The sequence below is a fragment of the Pyrus communis genome, chromosome 16 (assembly GCF_963583255.1).
Source record: "Pyrus communis chromosome 16, drPyrComm1.1, whole genome shotgun sequence".
Taxonomy (NCBI): domain Eukaryota; kingdom Viridiplantae; phylum Streptophyta; class Magnoliopsida; order Rosales; family Rosaceae; genus Pyrus; species Pyrus communis.
The window spans coordinates 6,523,888-6,547,725 of record NC_084818.1 but is presented as its reverse complement, the minus strand read 5'-3'; the positions used below and the strand labels follow the sequence as shown (position 1 = coordinate 6,547,725).

General features: G+C 37.2%; 3 protein-coding genes across 3 annotated transcripts; all 3 read right to left on the bottom strand.

The window, feature by feature from the left end:
* Positions 1-2,155: 2,155 nt before the first annotated feature.
* Positions 2,156-2,883, bottom strand: LOC137719706 (protein SLOW GREEN 1, chloroplastic-like). The gene has a single exon (XM_068458746.1). It carries the CDS (start codon positions 2,774-2,776, stop codon positions 2,156-2,158), a length of 621 nt encoding a protein of 206 aa, XP_068314847.1. The 5' UTR covers positions 2,777-2,883.
* An 842-nt stretch (positions 2,884-3,725) lies between these two features.
* On the bottom strand, positions 3,726-7,008 carry LOC137720869 (geranylgeranyl transferase type-1 subunit beta-like). The gene is made up of 11 exons (XM_068459980.1): positions 6,665-7,008; positions 6,504-6,579; positions 6,311-6,375; positions 6,032-6,171; positions 5,881-5,936; positions 5,709-5,785; positions 5,395-5,440; positions 4,917-5,041; positions 4,701-4,768; positions 4,533-4,620; positions 3,726-4,172 (listed from the first exon to the last, which is right to left on the bottom strand). The coding sequence occupies exons 1-11, from the start codon at positions 6,821-6,823 to the stop codon at positions 4,023-4,025; spliced, it is 1,050 nt and encodes a 349-aa protein (XP_068316081.1). The 5' UTR covers positions 6,824-7,008; the 3' UTR covers positions 3,726-4,022.
* A 1,148-nt stretch (positions 7,009-8,156) lies between these two features.
* Positions 8,157-11,053, bottom strand: LOC137720057 (heat shock cognate 70 kDa protein 2). The gene is made up of 2 exons (XM_068459061.1): positions 10,730-11,053; positions 8,157-10,107 (listed from the first exon to the last, which is right to left on the bottom strand). Exons 1-2 carry the CDS (start codon positions 10,941-10,943, stop codon positions 8,372-8,374), a joined length of 1,950 nt encoding a protein of 649 aa, XP_068315162.1. The 5' UTR covers positions 10,944-11,053; the 3' UTR covers positions 8,157-8,371.
* Between the last annotated feature and the right edge of the window lie 12,785 nt (positions 11,054-23,838).

Below are 23,838 nucleotides of genomic sequence, written 5' to 3'. Positions count from 1 at the left end.
GAAGCAAATTGCCCCGTGAAGGTTACTTGTGGGAATTTGCCGAAAGGTGCAACTCTTGCTTTTTTACTGTCCCCTTTGTAATCTTCTGTGCTGACAGATTCGTGGCTTAAATCATGACCCTCCAATGTATACGCACTCAAATACGAAGAAAAAAATCACACGTATTTATTCATCATTTGGTTCTCAAACTTTTTACGTTTACTAAAATATGATTAGGAGAATTAATTTTTTTTTAATTTTCATGCGTGCTTGCTAACACATGAAATCGAAAAAGTATGAGTTTCCCCTTCTTCTACTTTTATGTTGATTCATTCACTTTCTCATTTCCTTAAGAGATGTGATATCCAGACACCTTTTTTTACTTCTCACACACTCTTCTAATTTTCAACCGTCGGATCAGATGAATTGAAAAAAAATCAAAAGATAGAAATTAACAAAGGATGTGTGAGAAGTAAAATGGGATGTGTGGATACCACACCCCTTCCTTAAATGACATAATCTTAATTCATTGCTACAATCCTTATCTTAGCAAGAAAATCTTACCTTAGAAATAATCTGCCTTGGAACCAGTTCTATATTTTATTATATCTATCTTTTTAATCACCCAACACAAGAAGTATAAAACTAGACCAAATTATTAATCTCTCCGCCATCACCCTTTTATTTATTTTTTACAAGAAATTAATCTTTTGCACTCTACTTTTTCTTTTTCTTTTTTTGGGGCCAAATTTTTTTTGTGATCCTTGTGGTAATATTCTACTTTTAAATAGACCCCATGTGGTGAAAAATCTATTAATTGTAATTCTGTGATGAAATTCATTATCAAACATAGTTCAAATTGGATTTTTCCTTATTCTTCTGTCATTTGTAGGGGCAAAATTGTTATTTTTGTTACTATTGTTCCATCAACCAATCGTAAAGCGCCATATGGTCATACATTTTTTTATTTTAAAAACTTTTAGAACTACAATAAAAGAATAAATAAACAATAAAATTACAAGGTTCATATTATCAGACTTTCTTATTTCAAGAGAGTCAAGAGTCCAAATTCAAGATCTAAATCCTTCTTTTTTTTGGTTAATCATAAAAAAGTGGAATTACCAAAAAGAAAAGAAAAAAGAATGGAATGACCATTTTACCCCTGCATGTGGATGAGATTTTGACAGAAATTTCAATTTGGATTATGATTGATAACAAACTTCACCACAGGGATCGATTTAAAAGTAGTGTCTCATCACAGAGATCAAGAAAAAAATTTACCCTTTTTTTTTTTTTTCATTTCATATACTACTCTCTTTTTATTAGGTATTCGAATAAAACAAATCAAAGACGAATGGAGGGAAAACAAGTAGAGCAGTGAATTTTGATTTCACAACTTTATGGTTCAACTAATGAAACTAATGAACATAAAGACTTAGTCGATAGAAAGTTAAAAACGTGAGATGATGATTGATAAAGACCAAGTCACTTCGAAAAATAAATTTACCACCCACTGCATGTTGAAAATTGAAAGGGGTGTGTTGGAGGTAAAAATAAGTATGTGGATAATACTACCCTTAAAAATGCACCTAGGCGCCGTTGGAGGTGAGGTGGTGACGGTGATAGAAATGCCTCTATCAATGGAAAAAGACTTAAACTCACCTAGACATGGTCGAGGCGTGCCTGAGGCGTTTTGCTGGGCGTTCCCAGATCTCTTCATCGATTCGAATTCTTGCTTGAAATTTTCTAGGACCCTCGAAGTTGAAGGTTGGGATGGCTCAATGTTGTGTTGCGATGACGTTTTCACAAAGAAGAAAAAAGATAGGTTTTTTTTTTTTTTGGACTTTGGCCCAAAAAGACCCGTTTTGGCTAAGGGCCTGTTTGGGATTGAGGTGCTTAAAAAAAAAGCTACTATGAAAAAAAGCTATGAAAATTTTTGGTGTTTGGTAAACTTTGAAAAGCAGCTTTGTTTCAAAGTTGAGGGTGAAAAAAAGCCCAAAACCAAGAGATGACAAGAAGCTGCAATTTGCAGCTTCCAAAAGCAGCTTATTTTCACCCACACACGGGTGAACAGTGTCCACGTTTAATGAAATATACCATAACCCAAAACTGCCCTCGACTTTCCCTTCACCGACGCTCTCGCCTTTCCCTTCTCCAGAACTCTCTCGCACGCTCTTCACCTCAGAGCTCTCTCGCATAACCCGAACCTCAGGCTCTCTCTCGTTCTCTCGTTCTCTCGTTCCATCATGAACTTCCACTCGGTATTGGACGGCTGCGCCTCGACCAAGCGCTGCAGGATCTTGAGCGCCTCGTCGTCCTCGCCGTTTTCGAGCTTCTGCTGCAGAAGCGATTTCAGGGCACCGATGGCTTCCGAATTCGAACCCAGGAAGTCGGACAATGGCGATGAGGATTGGTTGTTCTCGTTATCTGTGACCTGGGTCGGCGCTTCTTCGGTCAATGTCGGCGGAGGTTCGGCTATGGCGAGCAAAGTCGATGATTTGGTGGTGAACACGGCGGCGGTGACTCCGATGAGAATGGCGGTTTTGGCGTAATGTTTAAGAGTTTGAAGAATCGGGCTTGGGTTGTTGTGGGTGTTACCTGGGAGGAGGGGTCGGTGGTGGTGGGCGGCGGAGGAGGCTGTGACTTTGAGGGCAGGGACATTGTGGGAATTGTGGGAATGGGGAGGGTCAAAACGGAGAAGGGAAGGTTGGGTTGGTTTACTGGGAATGAGTTTGTATTGGAAGAGAGATGAGGATGTAGAGAAGGAGGAGGAAGCGAGAGTGGAGGAGGAGTTCATGGTTGAGCCGGCGGGTGCGGAGTGGCGGAGATGACAAGGTTTGGGAGGTTTTGTTTGGGGTTTCTGTGGTAGGTGGGGGAGGAGTCAGAATGCGACTTTTACTCTTAGTGACGGTTGGTGTCGTTAATCTTGGATGTGTTACTTTTTAATTGTTTTTGAATAACGTGTTGAATTTTTTTTTTTTTTATAGTTCAAAATTTAGGTCTCGTTCTTTTTTTGTTTGATTATAAATTACACCGTCGATTTTACAACAATGTCTTCTATTTATTTAATTGTATGATTATCTGCCAAATTGATGATGGCGGACTCATTTCGGGGTTGCATGGAAGCCACATTTAGCACTGACTGAGACTACTTTCAAGTACATTAACAATATTGTACTAATGATATTCACTCTAAAATATTTCTATTAAAGTAGTTTGTCATACTAATTAATATTTAAGATAAAGTTTATAAATATTTTTCTTCTAAAAATAAAATATATTTAGTAATTCACTTTTATTTGTTAAGAAAATTAAATTAATAGCACATCTAGTAATATACCATTTTTGGTCATTTCACACAGTCACAGCTGTTTTACAAAAAAGTTTACCAAACACTATGATACTGTTTTTTGTTTCCAAAAGCACTTTTACAAAAAAGTTTACCAAACACTTTGCTGGCTTTATTTCACAGCCGCTTATTCTCACAGCACAGCCGCTTATTCTCATAGCAGCTTTTTTTCAAAGCACATCAATACCAAACCAGCCCTAAGTCTTCACCCAATCCCCAATTCCCCAATTCAATCCCCAATTTCCCAATTTCGCAATTCCTCAAATCCTAAATTCTCCCCATGGCATATTTCAATTTTACCCCAATCTCATCCCTCAATCTGTTTCAAAATTATTCACACCATCACAATTTGTTTCAAATTCTAATTTTAATACTACTCAGTTTGATTGCTCGTATGATTGTTGATTAATTTGTTTCACAAAGTTTTATATTATATACAATATACAATATATACTAAAAATTTAGTTCCAATAAGGCTTTGCCTCATGCCTCAAGACTTTCGCATAGGCGGGGCTATCCATAAAATGCCCCGCCTACGCCTTTGCCTTTTAAAACATTGATTTGTATAGAACTTGCAGTATAATGAATGGGGGGAAATTTAATTATATTTATGAAGAACACGAATGAATACATGGAAAAGCACCCAAAAATAAATAAACAAATACAGAGCCAACGTATATGAAAAATTATCAGCTCAGATTCCAATGGCAGCAATGGCAGACATTCCCAGCTCAACAGAGAGTGGTTTCAGGCCGGGTTCTTCCAAGAGGCTGAATGCGGTGAACCCGTAGTAGGAGTGATAGAGATCTGGATAATCCCCCGGAAACTTGCTGAAACCACCGTACTGATGAAAGCACAAAGACAAAACATCAAAGTCAGGAGTCAGGAGCAATACATGCATTCCTCACGTTTACAAAAGATGCTGTTGCCGAAGAAATTAAGCACAAAGAAATTTATACTGTCTGTACTTTATTGGTCCGTTCTTTTTTCCTAAGAACAAGGACTTGCACTTATATCCAAATGTGTTCCTAGTTTCTATCATCATAGCCAAAGGATCTATGTTTATGGAGATTAATCAAATAAAATCATAAATTTGCATGCATGACTGAAGTAATAACAGATTTTCCATGACAAATCTGAATGAAACTTCACATTCTCCCCTATCGTATCATACGTTAATATGAGGAAAGATGAGGTAAGGCACCTCGGACTGACAAGTCAGCAAAAAACCATGTAAGGCTTTCTTGTCAATGAATTTGTGGCCCCCTAAAACCTTCAAAACTGATGCAATCCTGCACAAGCAAATGTCCATTGTCAAGGTACGAAATTTCAAACACGGTGTGAAACTGCCAAAGGACGTTCGTCCACCTACCAGAACGCGTAACATGTATCACTATGCTTGTTGGGTCTACCCTGAAATCCACCATCAGCTGCCTGCCGCTGCAGTTGTACAAAAAAAATGAGAGAAATCTTTATTATGGGATGAGAACCTAAAATTGCTTATCAGAATGCAAAGCTCGGGACCATTGTTTCAGATGCAAAGTTCGGGAACTGGTCATGCTTGAAGAGATTAGGTGAGGAAATAAACCTGCAAGCACCAATCCAGCAGCAATGGCACATTTATTATGGAAGACTCTGCATCTTTAGAGAGAATATCATCTTCAATGAATCCCATTAACCGGAGAGATATAACACCACAATATGTTGCACCGCCTGTGTCACCAAAGTGGATATTGTATCATTGGAGAAAAAGAATTTCAAACCTTTTGAATTTACAACATATGAGCCAGTGCAAGAAGAAATTACACTTTTTTCCTCTTTAGTAAATACAAAATAAAAACCGAGTAATATATTAACAAACAAGCAACTGGTATGGATGGGGTAGCCTCCTTCCCTCCCCCTAAACTTTTTTGTGCCGAAAAGAAAATACAAAATACAATAAAATATTAACAAGCACGCAACCGGTCAGGAAATCGGAAAAAAATTGGGACACTTCATAATTGTTAAATAAGTACAACTAACACATTCTTACAAAATGGATCACATTGACTGTAAAAAGAACTCACCATGAGATTCTGAACCAGGAGTCAACCCAAAACCTCCGTCATATGACTGAAAGAACAAGGCCACTTCTGTATAAGTATATGGGTAATGCTAGGGAGACCAAATTTCTAAACTAAATTTGCAAAACAAAATGATGTGTCCCATAGGAAATAAGCACGTTAATCAACATTTAAGTAATAATCCAATCATCAACGTCCATACCATTTGGTTTACAAAATTTGGTTATATATCCATGCAGTGATGTCTAGAATTTGGAGATTTACTGATCAAATGGAAAATATAATTCTGCAAGGATGATTTCATTTGCCATACAGACCTGGCAATTTAATATGTACTCCTTGGCTTTCTCCTTGTCCATGCCACTCCAATTTCCCAACATATGACAAATAGCCGCTGGTACATCAATCAGCTAAATTGATGCTACATTTTCAAGTATATTGAATTAAACGGCATAAAAGGTACGTAAATAAAAGGTTTCACCATCTTACCAGCACAATAGATGAATCTAAGATCAGTCTCGGCCCCTGTATGTATAGGCATAAAACTGCCAAAATCAGTCGAAAATATCAGGAAATTGGTCCAGCTACCTCATAATATCCCCTAAGAAATGGCTGTAAGTTTTCATGTAAACCACAATACCTTCCATCAGGCTGCTGAAGATTTCTCATTGACATCAGTATCGACTCGGAGTCAATACTGGACAAGTCATAGCCGATGATTTTAAGTATAGCCACGGCACAATACGTACTGGCCAAGTTACTGACACTGCAACTCAAAGCCTACACGAAGATCATACTAAACAATTACTAACAGGAAACAGGAAAAAGTAAATCATATATGCTTAAATTACCGGAACCGGTTAAAACCCAAAATACAGTTCAGCTAATACAATACATAAACTAGTTCGTTGCTTCATACCCCATTGTCATTAACCTCTTGAGGAAATTGAGCAGCTCTGGAACCATAAAAACCATGAAATTGTCCTACAACAAATCAAGGGATCAAATTTTTATTGATTTAAACTAGAATTCACACTTAAACGAAAGAAAATTCAATGCAATTCCAATCGATCCTACCGAATTCTAACTCAAAATCAAATTTTCCCCTTTACCATTGTTCAATTCGGATTTGCTTCTCGGGTGAGCTTGCAGTGACAGAACCCAATTGGCAACTGCTTCCTTGTCAAGCTACCAAATCAAAGATCGCAACTTTCTCAATCATTTATTTAAAATTGGAACTTCAACAAGGAGAATTGACTAAACAACGACGTACGAGGCGATCGGGGGCGGCGAGGAGGTCGAGGCCGGAGATGACGAAGTAGGCGAGAGTGAGGCGGTTGATTTCTTGGGACTGGTAGGGGGAGGGCAGCAGCTGGTACATCATCTGCAGAAACGTCAAGTGCCGGTCACGCTCGAATATCTCCGAAGCCATGGCCCGATCTTATCGGTCGGAGACCGAGGAGATGGAGTTCGGATATCCTACTGGTATTTGGGCTTCTCTAATCAGCTTTTGGCTTTTACTTGCGGAGGAGTACGACGTACGAATTCGACGGCTGAGATACGTTGCCAGTTTTTAAAGCGTTTTCGGAAGTCGTCCTCTACCCGGAATGAAAATCTCGGCCTTACTTTTTAGCTACACTCCTATAACTCTATTTGATTTCATTTTACTCTTGTAAAGTTCTGAAATTCGAAATTTGTTTCATTTAACTCGTAGAATTTTTCTTTATTCTAAAACTTATAGGTCACCTTGTGAAATATATGTAAGACAACATACTCAATAAAATTATGCTATTTTATAATAAATCTCCATTATGTGTCAATATTTTATAATTAAAATATTAAATTTAAAAGAAAAATATATAAAATAAAAGGAATTGATTAGCCTGAGTGATCCAAATCAAACTCATATAAAAAATTAACAAACCTAAAACAATGTCAAGTGAATTTTGAATTTTATAGAAGGGTAATGCTAAAAAGGTTAAATTTTTCTGCTAAATTTTATAAACTAAATGATATGAGTTTCACGTTTCAAAAGGCAAAATAAACCAAATCGAATTCTAAGAAACAAACTGCGGAACCCTTGAAGCCTGAAGGCCAACAAGGCAACCATCTCGACATTTTTTCCGAGAAATGCAAGGTATTGATATCCCCTCTGTTTTTCTCAATCCATTTTACTTTTCATGGTTTTGTTGGCACAAGAGACTCTTGACCTAGAAACAATTGCAGAGTATACTGTCTTCCAATTGGCAAGGGCAACTCAATACCATCAAAGCTGCTGCTAAAGGAAGGTAACCCATTTTCCTCAAAACTCTTCCTTTTCAGCCATGCTTAGTTGAAATACTAATGCAAAGGTAGACCATCTTTTATTAACTTGTAATTTTTTGACAGGAGCAAAGGTCGGACCAGAAACATTCTGAACTCAGCTGTATACCGTTATCATGGACGGATGCATACATCTTTGAAGGAAGAGGCGCGCGCGGCGTTGAAACATTCTACTGTCAACTTGTGGAAATGGAAGAGGAGGCTACAAAGGAGGTTTCAGGCCACAGTGGTTTAGCACAAACATGTTTCTAGGCATAGCAGAAAGATTTCTCGGCTGTTCCAAATCATTTATGCATTACTTGTTTCTCTAATGAATCCTATAGTTCGAGGAGTTCTGCGACCGACTTATCTCGCCAGGAAACAGAATAAACTTGTAACGGGCGCCCGGTGAATGTACTAGCTGGAGTCAAAAGTGAAGCGTACAGATGAAACTCATGACAACCAATATAACCATGAGAGAAATTAGAAAGAAAATAGGCTTCATTGGCCAAATACAGCAATCCGATGTTCAACAAAACGACCAAGATCACCAAACTTCCGAGATCTTGGATTTTTAACTTGAATCCCAAATCATACTACTACAAACAAAACAACACTTAACTAGCTTCACCTCCACCGCTTTCTTCAAAACACACAACTTGGATCGACAAAAACCAGCTTAATCGACTTCTTCAATCTTGGGACCAGCACCGCTGCCACTAGCAGGAGGAACATCATCATCCATGCCGCCACCGACATCAGGACCACCAGCACCTTGGTACATCTTGGCAATGATCGGGTTGCAGATGCCCTCAAGCTCCTTCATCTTGTCCTCAAACTCGTCGGCCTCAGCAAGCTGGTTTCCGTCAAGCCACTGAATGGCCTGGTCAATCGTATCCTCTATCTTTTTCTTGTCAGCTGCATCGAGCTTGGAGGCAATCTTGTCATCCTTAATCGTGTTCCTCATGTTGTAGGCATAGTTCTCCAGAGCATTCTTGGCGTCCACTTTCTTCTTATGCTCCTCATCTTCCGACTTGTACTTCTCAGCCTCTTGAACCATCTTCTCTATTTCCTCCTTGGACAATCTTCCTTTGTCATTGGTGATGGTAATCTTGTTCTTCTGCCCTGTAGTCTTGTCCTCGGCAGAGACATTCAAAATACCATTGGCATCAATGTCAAAGCAGACGGTGATTTGTGGAACGCCCCTTGGAGCAGGAGGAATGCCGGAAAGCTCGAATTTGCCCAACAAGTTGTTATCACGGGTTCTTGTCCTTTCACCCTCGTATACTTGGATCAAGACACCAGGCTGATTGTCCGAGTAGGTAGAGAAGATTTGCTCCTTCTTGGTTGGAATGGTAGTGTTCCTCGGAATCAAAACAGTCATCACACCTCCAGCGGTCTCCAAACCGAGAGACAGAGGAGTGACATCAAGAAGCAACAAATCCTGAACCTTCTCGTTACCCTCACCGCTCAGGATCGCAGCCTGCACAGAGGCACCATAAGCAACGGCCTCATCTGGGTTGATACTCTTGCAGAGCTCCTTTCCATTGAAGAAGTCCTGCAACAACTGCTGCACCTTCGGAATCCTAGTAGAACCGCCCACAAGCACAACATCATGGACAGAGCTCTTGTCCATCTTTGCGTCTCTTAAACACTTCTCAACTGGCTCCATACATTTCCTGAAGAGATCCATGTTAAGCTCTTCGAACCTAGCACGGGTAATGGTCGTGTAGAAGTCGACACCCTCGTACAAAGAATCAATCTCTATGGTGGTCTGAGCAGTGGATGAGAGAGTCCTCTTTGCCCTCTCACAAGCAGTTCTCAACCTCCTAAGAGCTCTTGGGTTTCCAGTGATGTCCTTCTTGTGCTTCCTCTTGAACTCTTGAACAAAATGGTTCACCATTCTGTTGTCGAAATCTTCTCCTCCCAAGTGGGTGTCTCCGGCAGTTGCCTTCACTTCAAAGATACCCTCCTCAATGGTGAGAAGAGAGACATCAAAGGTGCCTCCACCAAGATCGAAAATCAACACATTTTTTTCACCAACACTGGTTGCCTTCTTGTCAAGACCATATGCAATAGCGGCAGCAGTGGGCTCATTGATAATACGCATCACGTTAAGGCCGGCAATGACCCCGGCATCCTTGGTAGCCTGACGCTGAGAGTCATTGAAGTAAGCCGGAACAGTAACAACGGCGTTCTTCACAGATGAACCCAGATAGGCCTCCGCAATCTCACGCATCTTAATGAGAACCATGGAGGAAATTTCTTCAGCAGCGAACTGCTTTTCTTCGCCCTTGTATGTGACAACAATCATGGGCTTGTCACCGGGTCCTGGAATGACCTTGAAAGGCCAGAGCTTCATGTCACTCTGGACAGAAGGGTCAGAGAATCTCCTACCAATCAACCGCTTGGCATCTGAAAAATTAACAAAGCTCGCTTAGTAACACTAATTCATTAAAAATGCACAACACTAAACAAAGTATAATATCAAGCTAAAATTATTAAGGCTAATCAGAATAAACAATTAAACAAACCCAAGTATAATTTTGAACACATTAATTAAAATACAAAGCCCTGACCACCAATGATAATATGTCATAGTCTATAAGTATTAACTAAACAAATCCTGAAAATAACAATAAAAATTATTCTTTTATTTTCTTTTTACATTAAAAATCCATCTTTTCTTTAATTCGCTATATAAAAGATTAAAGGCACACAAATTAAACAACCATAACATGAAGAGATTTGTGCCGAAACACGAATGGTGCGCCGTATGGTATCATACAAAAAGATAATAATTCTAAAAGAAAATGAACTTTCTTTCATTTCTTCTCATAAATTCAAGAAATAGAAATCTAAAAACAGCAAAATTTAGACAAGCGGCAAATTTTGCCAGTGAAATTAATAAAATCAGCCATTGAAGCAGAGATCAAGCAGTACACAGCAAAATTGAAGTAAAAACCCTAACATGCAAAGCAAAAAGAGATCATAACATTTAAAAATTCGCAAGTAAAGAAAGGACTTCGATTCTTACCGAAGACGGTGTTGACGGGGTTCATCGCGACCTGGTTCTTGGCCGCATCGCCGATCAACCTCTCGGTGTCAGTAAAAGCCACATAAGACGGCGTCGTCCTGTTGCCCTGATCGTTGGCGATGATCTCCACGCGATCGTGCTGCCAAACACCGACGCACGAGTAAGTCGTTCCGAGATCGATCCCGATCGCCGGACCTTCTCCCTTTCCCGCCATTGCAACCGCAGAGAATCAATCAAACAAGCAAAGAACCGCAGAGAAAATTGAAGAGCTTTTGAGATATTTTTGAGGTGATAAGGTTTTTGGAGTCACAGGTGGTGAAGTAAGAGTGGTGAATGGGGGTTTATATAGTAGGACGGACGGAGGGCTTCTCTAGAATGTTCGTATCGGGAACTTACGAATTTTGGTGGGAGGGTGTCGAGAATGTTCGGTTTAATTAGGGCCGTTGGATTTGAGTATAGTGGACGGTGCTGATGGTGGCGGTTTCGTTGCGTTTTCTGATTGGGCCTTTTGGTATACTCGTTGGTCGTTGGAAATTTCTCTTTGGTCCTTTTCATTGTTGAATTTCGTCTCAAAACGACGATGGCGTTTTGTGATATTGGGCTTTGACTTCAACTTTGGGCTTCTGAAAAGGTTTTTAATTCAAACACGACTGAAATTCATATTGGTTGGTTTAGAACTGGTTACATGCATATAAATTGAATGGGATTTTTATCACAAATGGTAGTTGAGATTGATCAAACTTATCATTTTGATTTTTTACTTTCAAAATCAATCAATGTTGTCTCTGACATTCACTACCGCATATCAATTTGGTCATTCCTTTAAGATTTCGTCAACTATTCTGTTAGTTTGTATGTGGGATTTACAAATCCAATGAAATGATGACACATGGATTATACAAGATAAGGGTTTTTTATCGCAAATGGTCATTGACATTGATCCAACTCCTCATTTTGGTCCCTGAGTTTCAAAAATTGATAAATTTGATCCCTTACTTTCAATACCGCACATCAATTTAATCCTTCAGTTAAAGTTTTGTTAATACTTTTTGTCCCACTAATCCAATTATATGACACCACATGAATTAACTATAAGAAACTATTTTTTTTAAGATTTAAAACTAAAAGTAAACTAAGAAACTAAAAATCAAAACTAAAAGAAAAAAAAAGTCGTCGTCTTCATCAGGTATGCTCAAAAGGAAAAGGAAGGCACCATGACACCGCTAAAGCACTTGGCCTCTTGAACCCACTCCTCATTCTCTCTAGTTGGTTATAATCCTAAATCCTATCAAATTTGAATTGAATTTAGATTCGATTTTATTGAATTTAGATTGATTTTTTTTTTTCCAATTAGGGTTGTGGGATGTGAGAAAAATGCCAGTGCAGAATACTCTTCTTTTGGTTCTCTTAAAAAAAATAGTTTCTTATAGTTAATCTCACTGTTCTAAAAATCCTCGCCCAGAGCCGTCCCGATTAATGCTTAGGCGTTTGAAAATTTAGAAAGGGCACCTAGCCCGTCCAGACCCACCTAGACATCCGCTTAGGTTGCGACTTACTTAGACATAAAATAGATAACTTTCATTTTGCATTATTTTTTTAATAAATTGTAAGATACTTGTTGAATACTTAAATGAACACACATTATATGCTTGTGTCCTTATGTTTTCATTATGTTTCAATACTTCATAATATATATGTCATTCTATTATGTAATTTATGATGTAAGCAGATATATATTTTAAGTATAAATAGACACTTATTTACACAAAATATAACAGATTTACTTAAATACGCCTAGTTAGACACCCGCCTAGCGGCCTAGGTGCTAGGCCCCAGCCCGCCATCTGACTAACGCCTAGCATCTTTTAGAATCTTAGTCAATCCACTTTGAGCCATATAATTGGATTGGTGGGACCACATTAACGAAGGGCATAAATTGATGTACGGTAGTGAAATTTAGGGACCAAATTTATCAATTTTTGAAACTCAGGAACCAATATGAGGAGTTGGATCAATGTCAGGGACTATTTGAGATAAAAACCTTATTTTGTGTAATCCATGTGTCACCATTTGATTGGATTTGTGGGTCTCACATACAAACTAACAGAATAGTTGATGGAATCTTAATGGAAGGACCAAATTGATTTGAGGTAGTGAATGTCAGGGACGACATTTATTGATTTTGAAAGTGAGGGACCAAAATGAAGAGTTTGGTCTATCTCAAGGACCATTTTGTGATAAAAACCCAATTGAATGAAAGTGTTTTTGGATACCAAAAGGTTTGTGCAAATATGCAATAGGTTGGTTTAGAACTGGCTACATGTATATAAAAAACACTTTAATAAAAAACACTTTCAATTATTCTAAAATGACTTCCAAACACACTTGTAATTCTGCTCATGAGCGTTCTTAGAAGTGCTTTAATAGATGAATATAAAAAATATAAAAAAAATTCAATTATTCCTAGAAATTCAATTGAAAGTGCAAATAAGCATAAATTGCTCCTATGTACCCTAAAGCACTTTCAAGTTTTTGTCAAAGTGCTTTTGTTTAGAAGAAAACACTTTTATCGATTCTAGAAACAATTCCGAACATGTTAGGTGATTAATGCTAGTCTTGTTAATTTAAATATTTCTATCATTTCGCTAAGAGGCATAGATCCTTGTATGTGATGGTCGTAAAATATTTGTCTCTCACATTAATTGATCATGCATTACTTGCACAATAAAACGATTGAGAGGGGAATGCACATACATTCCAAACAAAGACATCTCTCATTAAGGGGTTATTATGTTCATCATGATTCTTAAAGCAAAAAGGCACTCAACCCCAAAAGATTTTTTCCTTCCCATTTTGTTATAGTGGATGGAGGGAATTGAATCCTTGGCCAAGTTTGTTGATGACTAATAACATACCAAACCCGTTTCCTTTTCATCTTTACTCCCACTGTTATATGTTGAGATCAAGATCGTAGATTGTTGTTGTGTCATTGTTCAACTGTGTTGATAAGTCCTGATTATGACATTGTTTTTTGTTATTCGTATTGTTTCGTGTAGTTATCTTACGCACTAGAGAAATGCTAAAGAAACTCTTAAAATCATGACTTTTTATGAATCATCTATCATCTTACAATTTAAGGTCAATTCTCATGCAAAAAACATGAGATGAAAGAGAATTCGTAGAAAGTCTCACTTTTGAAAAAATCTTCTTAATATTTCTCTACACACTACATTACGTTTCAGCACATCCAACACCAACGAAAGTTTCTTATTGGACTTTAAAGCTAATGGGCCGTTTCAAGGTATGAGCCTATGAACAGAGCAGTTATCTGCTAGGCTTGTTGAAAAACCCCTAGTTCCTCAAGTAGCTCTTGTAAGACCAGATGGTGCCTCAAATTTGTGGCCCTAAAACTATGCAAATACATTCATTTGCACCACGCCACAATCACTTTTGACAAAGCAGAAGTTGTGTGTCAAGGAATTTCAATTTTTTTGGGTCAATTGGAATTCCATTAAAAATGCAACATGCAGAAGAAAATACAAAAAACCTCCTTAGAAAAGAAGAAGATAAGCGTAGCTCTTACATAGAGCACGAACATACATGTGTTAAGGAATTTTGAATGGTCATCATTGCAAAAATCTGGAATACTAGAAATACTGAGAGAAACTCTTGTTTTCTAAATTTTTTTGAATGAAAAGATAAACCAAATTACAACCTTTAGGACACTTAAATAGTTTCACAAAACCCTAACAACAAAAGGAAATAAACAAGAAATAACTTAATATCCGAAAATAACAAAACAACTAGAAATGAATTAACATTTGTTTTGACCCTCCAAACATCCCCAAATGCCGGAAATCCATCACACATCATGACAATGTGATGAGTTTGAATCGTCTCATTGATCTGTTTTTAAAAATGTATCGTTGGGCCAAATCGGACTCCAAAAACTTAAAAAAAAAAAAACTTTTCACGCTGGATTACTGTTCATGTTGGGATTTGCTGCGTCTAATCTTACGTCAACTTTAATCAAAATTAGGAAGCCATGTAGATTGCAATGCAGAATATATTGGACCACTATCTTTAAGCCGAAAAAGCTAAAGCACGTTAGCAGATCAAGGTTGGGATTTGTCTGCTTATTAATCTCAGATTTACTGGTTCTCAAATCCCTCTCCTTCTGACAAAACCCATATTATATAATTTGTATAAAAATAAGGACATGATAAGGATAATTATTATACAAATTAAAATAAGAAATTACAAAACCCTATGTAATTTTAATGGGTAAATGTGGGAGGAAGAGGTGACAGCAAGTGAACAAGTAATGGAGGCAAAAGCTGCAACGCTATAAGCTTTCCTTTGCATAACTGTTACAGTGAGTACCACTGCTTTTTCTGCATGATATGAGTTAAAGAAATATTCTGCAAAGATTGATTAGATAGGGGAATTAGATTCCTACACCACCACCAACCTTAAAATTGTACTAATTTCCTATTTCTGTCACATGCTCTCGTGCAAGAGATGGATGATAAATAAAAGTCAATGAGATCTGATCCATATATAATATAGTTGGAATGTTGCATGCATAAAAGCAAAATACAAAACTAAAATAAACATAATTAAAAAAAATAAAGCAGGTACTCTTGAACTTTTTTCTACATATACAGTCTGGAATTTGCTGCGAATTTGAAGTGAGGCCCGGGCGATCGTTTTAACATAAGGGTTAAATTCAGGGTATTTGGAGACGCATTCAAATTGTCGTTATCACAATCCATCAACAAGTTTCAGCAGTTAAAGCTTGATTTGTGACTGGTTTGGGGCTGTAAATTGTGGTTTAAGTGGTTAAAAATATTAACCTATGTATGCATTCAAACATCTACCAAAGTTTAGTTAAGCTTGAACGGTGACTAGCTAAGGCTATAAATTGCAGTTTAAGTGCTTAAACGTATGCATTGAGTTTTTGTATTCGCTCAGCCTTTTTTTGGTTAACAGTGCAATTAAAATAGAAAACCTAATTTATGACTTGATGAATATGACAATTCCATATGTGGATGAATTTGTGACAGAGCTTAGACAATGAACGTAGGTTTGAAAGGCATCTTTCAGGGGTCAATTTTTGTAGCCGTGTAAACAAAGGAAAAGAAGCTGTTATATCTTAAGTGTTCTTTCCATGTTACTCTAATCTGTGATACCCCATTTTCCACAACATTCTATTTAGACTAAAATTAAAGTAATTAGTACTTGGCATGCATGTCCCCTTTTAACCTTTAGCAAAAGTAACGCTTTATATTGAGCTCCAATTAGCAAAGCCCTAATGACTAGCTAGAGACTAGGTTGTTAAGCCTGTGGGTGCAAGAAAAGGATGCTCATGTGCTCATACATATATACATATATATATGTATATATATAATACACTCTACATGTTTCAAACTTACAACATTCATCTCTCGCTCATCTTAGTACACTTGTTCTGATACTATGTTAAGTTCATGAGAATAACTTATTCTTACAACATTGGCTTACATTTCTCCAAACCATGTACCTTAGGGGAAAGGGTGCCCATATTGCAAAGGAACCAAGGTACCGCCATGTGGAACTATGGAGTGAGGGTTGTGCAAGAATCTAGCTAGCCTTGAAAGACCTAGGTAAGAACAGTAATGAGAGTGAATGAGAACAATGATGAGTACTCTATAAACTTGTTGCCCTAAATATTATGACTGAAAAATTAAGAATATGTATACGCGGAATGTCAAGATCGATCGCTAGTAATCACAGAGGTGGTGGGCACTTTCTGCCCTTCTTGCCCTAGCTAGCAGATAATATCATTAAAAAAAAATGAAAATCCCAGAGAGAAATGAGAGATAACATGTGTCAATATCATGCTTTAATTTCACAAACAATAAGTTCGAGTCTGGCTAGGGTGAGGAACCAAATTATATTAATTAAAGTGCTTAACAATATTTTCATGTTCACATACAATATCTGACCACTACTGAAATTTATGGAGGTCCCAAAATCAGTAAGTTTAATTTCTTAAGATTGAATTGAAAATATGGGTTTGAGACTGATGAACATTGCTAAAAAGCTAAGAAAGCAAACTGCCCCATGCCCTGATCCTTTTCATAAGAGCACATGACTTGGGGTCCATTGTGCAGCCTGAAAACATAAGATGCTGCACCTTAATCATGTAATGTAGGAAAACCATGAATACATGTACATATGGATTTTCAGCATATAGTCAGTAGGCCTGTAGCTTGTATATATAAGACCCCAGCTAATTTTTGTAATTAAGGATGCAAATTAGTTCACTCATAATTCGTATCCCATCACACATAGATATCAACGGCTATAATGCTAGATGGTGAACCACGACATCCGAGATTAATACTAAGTTCATGTGTGACATTGACGGTTTTATGCGAGGAATTTGTTGAGAGTATGAAATTCATGTCGGGGATATAGACCTTGTATGTGCTTATAAGTAATTGAGATATTCCTCATATTCCCAATTGATTTTATGGTGAAACCTCAACTTCTTTCATAATATCAGAGCAGATTGTTCCACGTGTGAAGCCCAATGAATACATGCGCTCCACGTAACCCGATTTATGTTATTCACATATTAGGCTTGAAAATTTGCCACACATGAGGGGGCTTGTTGAGAGTATGAATCCCACAACGGGAAAATGAGAGACCTTACATGTGCTTATAAGTAATTAAGTTACTTTCCATATTGCCAATTGGCTTCATGTGAGATTAATACTAATTTCATGTGTGACATTGACGGTAAGGACTAAAGTGAGACTCGAGTATCTTGACCATTACTACAATAAACTCTAACTAGGAATATAGTTTATTGACTATACTTTTCTTTTTCTTGGTATTATATAATTGAAATTTTGATTAACCGTATGCACTTATGCCTTATATATATATATATATGCAAAGAGATCCCTACTTTTTGAAAAAAAATGGAGATTACGTGTGGCCCCACTTCACATTGAACTTCAACAATCCAAATTATCTATTTTGTAAGTCTCGATTCATAGATCATCATTGCAAAAATTCAATCCAATATGAAATTATTTGCCTATTTAATTATCAAAATAAAATTTCATTGTTTTTTATACAATAAAGTATTCGTTAATTTTTTTGAACCTAATCAGATGTCTTAAATATTTCTGATTTGACTAATATTTTGTAAGGATGATCCATAAGGTGCAACTTGAAAAATAGAATGTTCGAATCATTAAAATTCGATATGGTATGGACCCCACAACTAATCTCCATTTTAATAAAAAAATGAGGATCCCTTTCCTCTTCAAGTTGATGTTGCAGTTGTTGTTTGGACCACATGAGCTATGTAGCTTCTTTGTCAATCAAAGAAACTGGGACAGCATTGTCTCATTTTCAGACTTATCATGATATACATGTATCCATAAATGTAACAATTAATTAATAAATCAAATTTTGTTTTTTCCCAAAAATGTGTGTGTGAGAGAGTGCTATTTTTTTTCTATATTTGAAGTTAACACATGGCCCAAGTCGATGTTTTTAAAATGAGAACACATACCCCAGCTAGCTAGTCCATCAACTTAACCACGTCTCTTGCATCTCAGCCAGGACATATATAAAATAGAACAGAGATTTTATTATGGAATTTACACATATATGTTTAATAATTTTATTGCACTTAATTTTGATGTGGTAGCTAGGGTTGGGATTATTAATTATTAATTATTAATTTAATAATAAAATGGATTCGAAAAATCTTATTTCTGTTTGGAAGATGACGAGAACTTGGTGGTGGAGACAAATTTGGGACACCTTTAAGATTAGGGAAGAAAATTTTCATTAATTAGATGATTAATAGCTAATTGAGGGCATTAAAGTGAGCAAAACTATTTGATTAAATTGTAAAAGAAAAGTCTGATAACTATTATCTAAACTACATATTAATAGAATCATCTTTGTCAACCAAAATAGAGTGAAAAGACTATTTAGTCTTCTATCACACCAAAAAAATGATGGGCAAAATTGTAATTTCATAGATTCAAAATTTAATTTTTTTTTATTTTTATGAAATTCTCATCTACAAGTGATGTTAAGATATATTTAATGTTAAAAAAAAAAAAAAAAATCTCCCACTCACACCAACATTCACTCTCTCACTCTCTCATTCCTATTTTTCTTTTTAAAAAAGTATTCTTAAACACAAAGTGTGTAGGCAAATACTAGTAAAAAATTAATTGAGCCACTAGACCCACCCAATTAATGAAAAAACCCCGTAGTTCTAATTGATTTTAGTTGTGAATCGTTCTCCCATCATCTGGTTTACCTGTTTTTTTTTTTTTTTTTAAAGTATTGCGTTTAAAGTGTTTTATCTTTTGGTGTAATTTTAAGTGTGATATATATAGTGAGAATATTACTGTTTGTGTAAACGCGTAATTAAGGGATAGGTAAATATTGTTAGAGTGCATCTGAATCCTTCATTTTTAATGGAAATCAAATTATCAAGTGTCTCTTTCTTTCCATAATTATGCACGTGTTCCATCTCATGATCACCATCAGTTCAGTCGCCATTGATACTGATGGGTTTAGCTGAGTGTATCAGCATTGCTAGCTAGCTAGCCAGGTGACTTGATTTATATATTTAAGAGTCCTGATTAATGATAATGTGTTTCTGTCACTCCAGCTGTTCCACGTTTCCTCGTCAATTCTCTTTTCCTTGTCCTCATATTTATGTTCTCGATTAAATCTTGGCCACCCCTTCCTGGTTCCTACTTGTATCGGTTGTGGATGAAATTATTAATTAGAGATGTGATTGTGTAAACTTAAAAGTATAATCCTAATAGAATTTGGAGATCTTGTGTAAACTTAAAAGTATAATCCTAATAGAATTTGGAGATCAAATCCTAATAGGTTTGTATTACTTGTAAGGAAAGAAAATCCATCATGAATAATATAATATAAATAAAGATACAATGACACGCCCAACCTTGATATTCCCTGAACATCAGGGTAGGCACGTGCTAGCCGACACCCAAATGTGACGAAACCATATAAATAAATACTTATATATTAAATTATAAATTAAATTTAAATTACAATGAGCATGCAATTGAGGAACGTGTTAAGAGTATACAACTAATTCTATACACTAGAAAAGAAATGATATAAAATTGAATGAACAAAGAATGGGTCATACATCGGGAGGACTCGAAGATGCCGATGTGGAAGTGCCTTGACGCAAGGATTGTACACCTCGATTCTAAGTCCTGAAGGGGCGCAAAACAAACATGAGTGGACCAAGTTGATATACATATATATATATATATATATAATATTGAAACATTTATCAACATACTAACCCCCAAAGTTGTATGAAAACTCAATAGCATAATATATAATAGGTTTTCCGAAAGCTCTAGCATGCCATAAAACCTTCATAAAACATATCTCATGTATAGTGTGCTAACTAGTGGTATCCTAGTCACCCGTGGTGTTCAATAATTATATCTCCCGGCCCGCAGCCAACAACTATGTCTCTCGGCCCAAAGCTAGAGATTATTACTCCCGGTCATTTGCCAACAACTATGTCTCTCGGCCCGAAGCCAGAGATTATTTCTCCCGGCCTGAAGCCAACAACTATGTCTCTCGCCCGTAGGCAGAACAGTGACCACTAGATAAGCACAAAACATTGAATATACTCTTTCCAAACATAGGTACATATATCTCAAAAACATCTTCATAGCATATAGTCATCCATCATATATACTATAAAGAAGTATGTAAAAACATGTTCATAAATAATATATAGTCATCCATCATATATACTACAAAGAACATAAGTTCGGTAAAATATGGTATTCCAAAATATTCGCAGTAAAGCATGATATAACATAAGTGTAAATCTAATTTACTCATAAAATGTTTCATAAAACGTAACCATTAAATTATGCTTTTCATGTATGCATTTCTACTATTAAACATGCATTTTAGAAGGGGTCCACTCACATATACTTTGCTGCCGAAGAGCCACGCAAACTAGTGAAGATGAAAACACCATAAATAATTGCCCCTAATCACATAAAGGGTTCAATTAAGAAAACTCTACTAAAACGATTGAATTTGGGAAAACGGACGTAAAAAACGGATTCAAGACGTCGAATTACCCTAAGAAGGGTCTCAGGTAAATTTCGAAAAAGTCAACAAAAAGTCAACATGAGAATATTCCACCGGGTTGGGCTCGGCAAACTGGGCTTAAGGGTTTGGGTATTTGGTAAATGGGCCTAAGGCCTGATGCACGGCCCGAGGGCTTGGTTGGTTTTGGGTTTGCCAAATGGGCCTGTTCTATGGTCCAAAGGCCCGAGTTAGGGTTTTTGGATTAAATGGACACGAGTTTGGGCCTGGGTAAATAGGGTTTGGGTTTAAGTTAAAATGGCCGAGGGCCCTAGTTGGTGCGACATAAGGGCCTAGGCTCAAAGGGACTTGGGCTTGTGGTTAAGTAGGTTGGGTTGGCCCAACTCAACTCATGGGTTCCAGGACCCACCAAAGGAGAAGGTTGGGTTTCAGCTGGAATTTCTCGAGCTTCGACGGAGCTCAAAACTCAACTAAAAATCAACATGTAAAATACCAAAATGAAGCTCGTGAAGCAAGGAATCGAACCATACCTATCTCGCTGCCTGTCACATCTGGATTGGCGGAAAAAAGGTAGGCAAGTCTCAGGTTCCCTCGCCGGAAATTGAGGAATTCTTCCCGAGTAGTTTTTTGTTATAAACGTCCCCAAAACACACTCATTCACTTTAAAAACAATCCAAAACGTTGAAAGAAGGAAGGTTCGAGAAGAATAGAGCCTCACCTAGTCGGCAAAGTAGGATCTTGCCGGGGTGTGGGTGTGCTTAACCCATTTAAGTGGTCTCTGTGCTTCATAGAGAGGGAGGGAGGTAGGAAAGCCCAACGACGGTGATAGATGATAATGTTCGTCGAAGGGAGATAGGTGTATGCGTGGGTGTATGATGCTCGAGGGAAGATGGAGGTTGCAGCGAGGGAAAGAGAGCAAGAGAGAGAACTGGCAGTGAGTTGGGAGAGAATAGAAGGATCCAAGAGTTTAAGGGATGCCACGTGGCAACCACAGACAAGAGGGGAGGGAACCGGGGAACCAAAAAGAGAAAATGGGTCCCACCAGGCTCACACTTTAAGGCCAAAAAACAAAGCCAACAATAAAAAGATCCCACCCAAAGTGAAATTACAAAATTCCCCTTTTTTGATTCATCAAAACCGGGACGGGTTGTTATATACAAGGTCAAGGTGGAGGACATAATTCTTATACGCCTGAGTCATTTTTCTGCCATCCCCTTTCCGTTTACCCACTTTTATAATTAGTTTCACAACACGTTATAGCACGACAAGTCTTTGCAAGAAGGAGAGGATCCTGAAGGAAACCCCTCGAAATCTTTTTCACCATCTTTATCAACATCCAAGTAATCCTAAACCTAATATATTTGATTTCAATTTAATTCATGCCATGGTTACTATATATGATTATTGTTCTATGTGTATGCAAGTTATATGTTGATGAATATGTGATGGTACATCGAGAAAGAAAGAAAAAACGAAAAGATTTTAAAATCCTAAATCGCAGAAATTGTGCCTGGAGTTGCGCTTGCATTTCGAGCTGAGCCACACGAGCACTAAAGCGCGTCAGTCCCTAGCCCAAATCCAGATGACATATCATTGACATGTATTCTTCTTTCCAACTTGGTCACTGCCTCCTTGCTTTGTGTAGTCATGAGGATTGCGATCCTAGGCCACAACTGATGACTTTTGTCGTCGTTAATCATGATGATGTCTATCTCTTACACATGTAGTCGTTGAGGTTTTGATGGGGGATCACCCTGATGACGGAATCAAGAAGATTCCTCAAGAATCTTGTCGAAACCTCCGATCCAACTTCTATCCAACCACTAACGTCGTCTGTCATAGATGATGACAACATCGCGGATAGGTTTATAGACCCTAAAAAGGTAGACCATGGACTACTTTAGGGCTAGGTTTGGTTCGAAACGGTTCGGTTTTTTGCCAAAACCAAAATCGAACCAAAATTTCAGTTTAGTTCAATTTTTTTTTTGGTTCAGTTTCGGTCCAGTTGGTTTTTTTTATGCATTTTTTAATTATTTTTATTTTTTTTATATCTGGAGCTTGAAGCACATGCTTCCCTACCTTGAGCATCCTCGTTCCTTAATGAGAAATCAACCTGCAACATGCCCTAATCAACATGTTTGAACTTTAACTGAGAAGTTAACTCATGTTTTTCAGTTTTCGTCTCTGCATTACACAATATTATACAAAAGCTTAATACTTACCAAATTAAAATCAACCAAAATGAAAAAAGTCAACCAAAACAATTTTAGAAACCAACAGTAGTAAACATGGTTGGAGCATTTGAGCTGAAACAAGAAAAACCCAATAGTAGAAAAACTAATTTAGAAACCAAAAATAGAAAACTCAACCTAATTTACCAAATTAAAATCAACCATCATGTAAAAAATCAATCTTTAAAAAAAAAAAAAGAAGTTAAAATAAGGAAGAGATCGAACTCGCTTTGCGCTAGTGCCAGGCCATTGCAGGGCCAAGTTGAAGTCATTGAACTCCCTCCACCTTCCTCCTCTGCTTTCGATTCGAAAGGGGTGAGGGAAAATTATGGATTGGAAGAAAGAATCCGTGAGGAGGACAAGAGAAGACTAAAGAGAGAGTGACTTGGAGAAAGAGAGGAATATGATAGAGAGAGACTGAGGAAGTAGAGAGAGAGGAAGAAAGCAGCGGAGGGGAGATAGAGTGTTTGAGAAAACATGAAAATTGAAATGGGAGTGAGTGACGGCTAGGGTTTGTAAACTTAAAGCATTAAATATTAGAAACCTATAAATATTTTACTGATACAACAATAATAACACAAAGCTTATAGTCAAGTTGGCTTGATGCAATTGTCACCAACCTGGAGGAAAAGGGTTCAAACCCTCACTCACGCCAACATGTTTTTGAGTATTTATATATGATTTTTTTTTCAGTTCGGTTCGGTCCAGTTTGGTTTCCAGACTTCAAAAACATAA

Bases quoted from the DNA above. Each gene is read 5' to 3' on its own strand.
- LOC137719706 (XM_068458746.1), bottom strand. From the start codon at position 2,776: ATGAACTCCTCCTCCACTCTCGCTTCCTCCTCCTTCTCTACATCCTCA.
- LOC137720869 (XM_068459980.1), bottom strand. From the start codon at position 6,823: ATGGCTTCGGAGATATTCGAGCGTGACCGGCACTTGACGTTTCTGCAG. The intron at 5,441-5,708 runs GTCTGTATGGCA...TTGTTCTTTCAG, and splicing joins AGTACATATTAAATTGCCAG to TCATATGACGGAGGTTTTGG. The intron at 4,769-4,916 runs GTTTATTTCCTC...GTACAACTGCAG, and splicing joins TGCTGGATTGGTGCTTGCAG to CGGCAGGCAGCTGATGGTGG.
- LOC137720057 (XM_068459061.1), bottom strand. From the start codon at position 10,943: ATGGCGGGAAAGGGAGAAGGTCCGGCGATCGGGATCGATCTCGGAACG. The intron at 10,108-10,729 runs GTAAGAATCGAA...TTAATTTTTCAG, and splicing joins CCCCGTCAACACCGTCTTCG to ATGCCAAGCGGTTGATTGGT.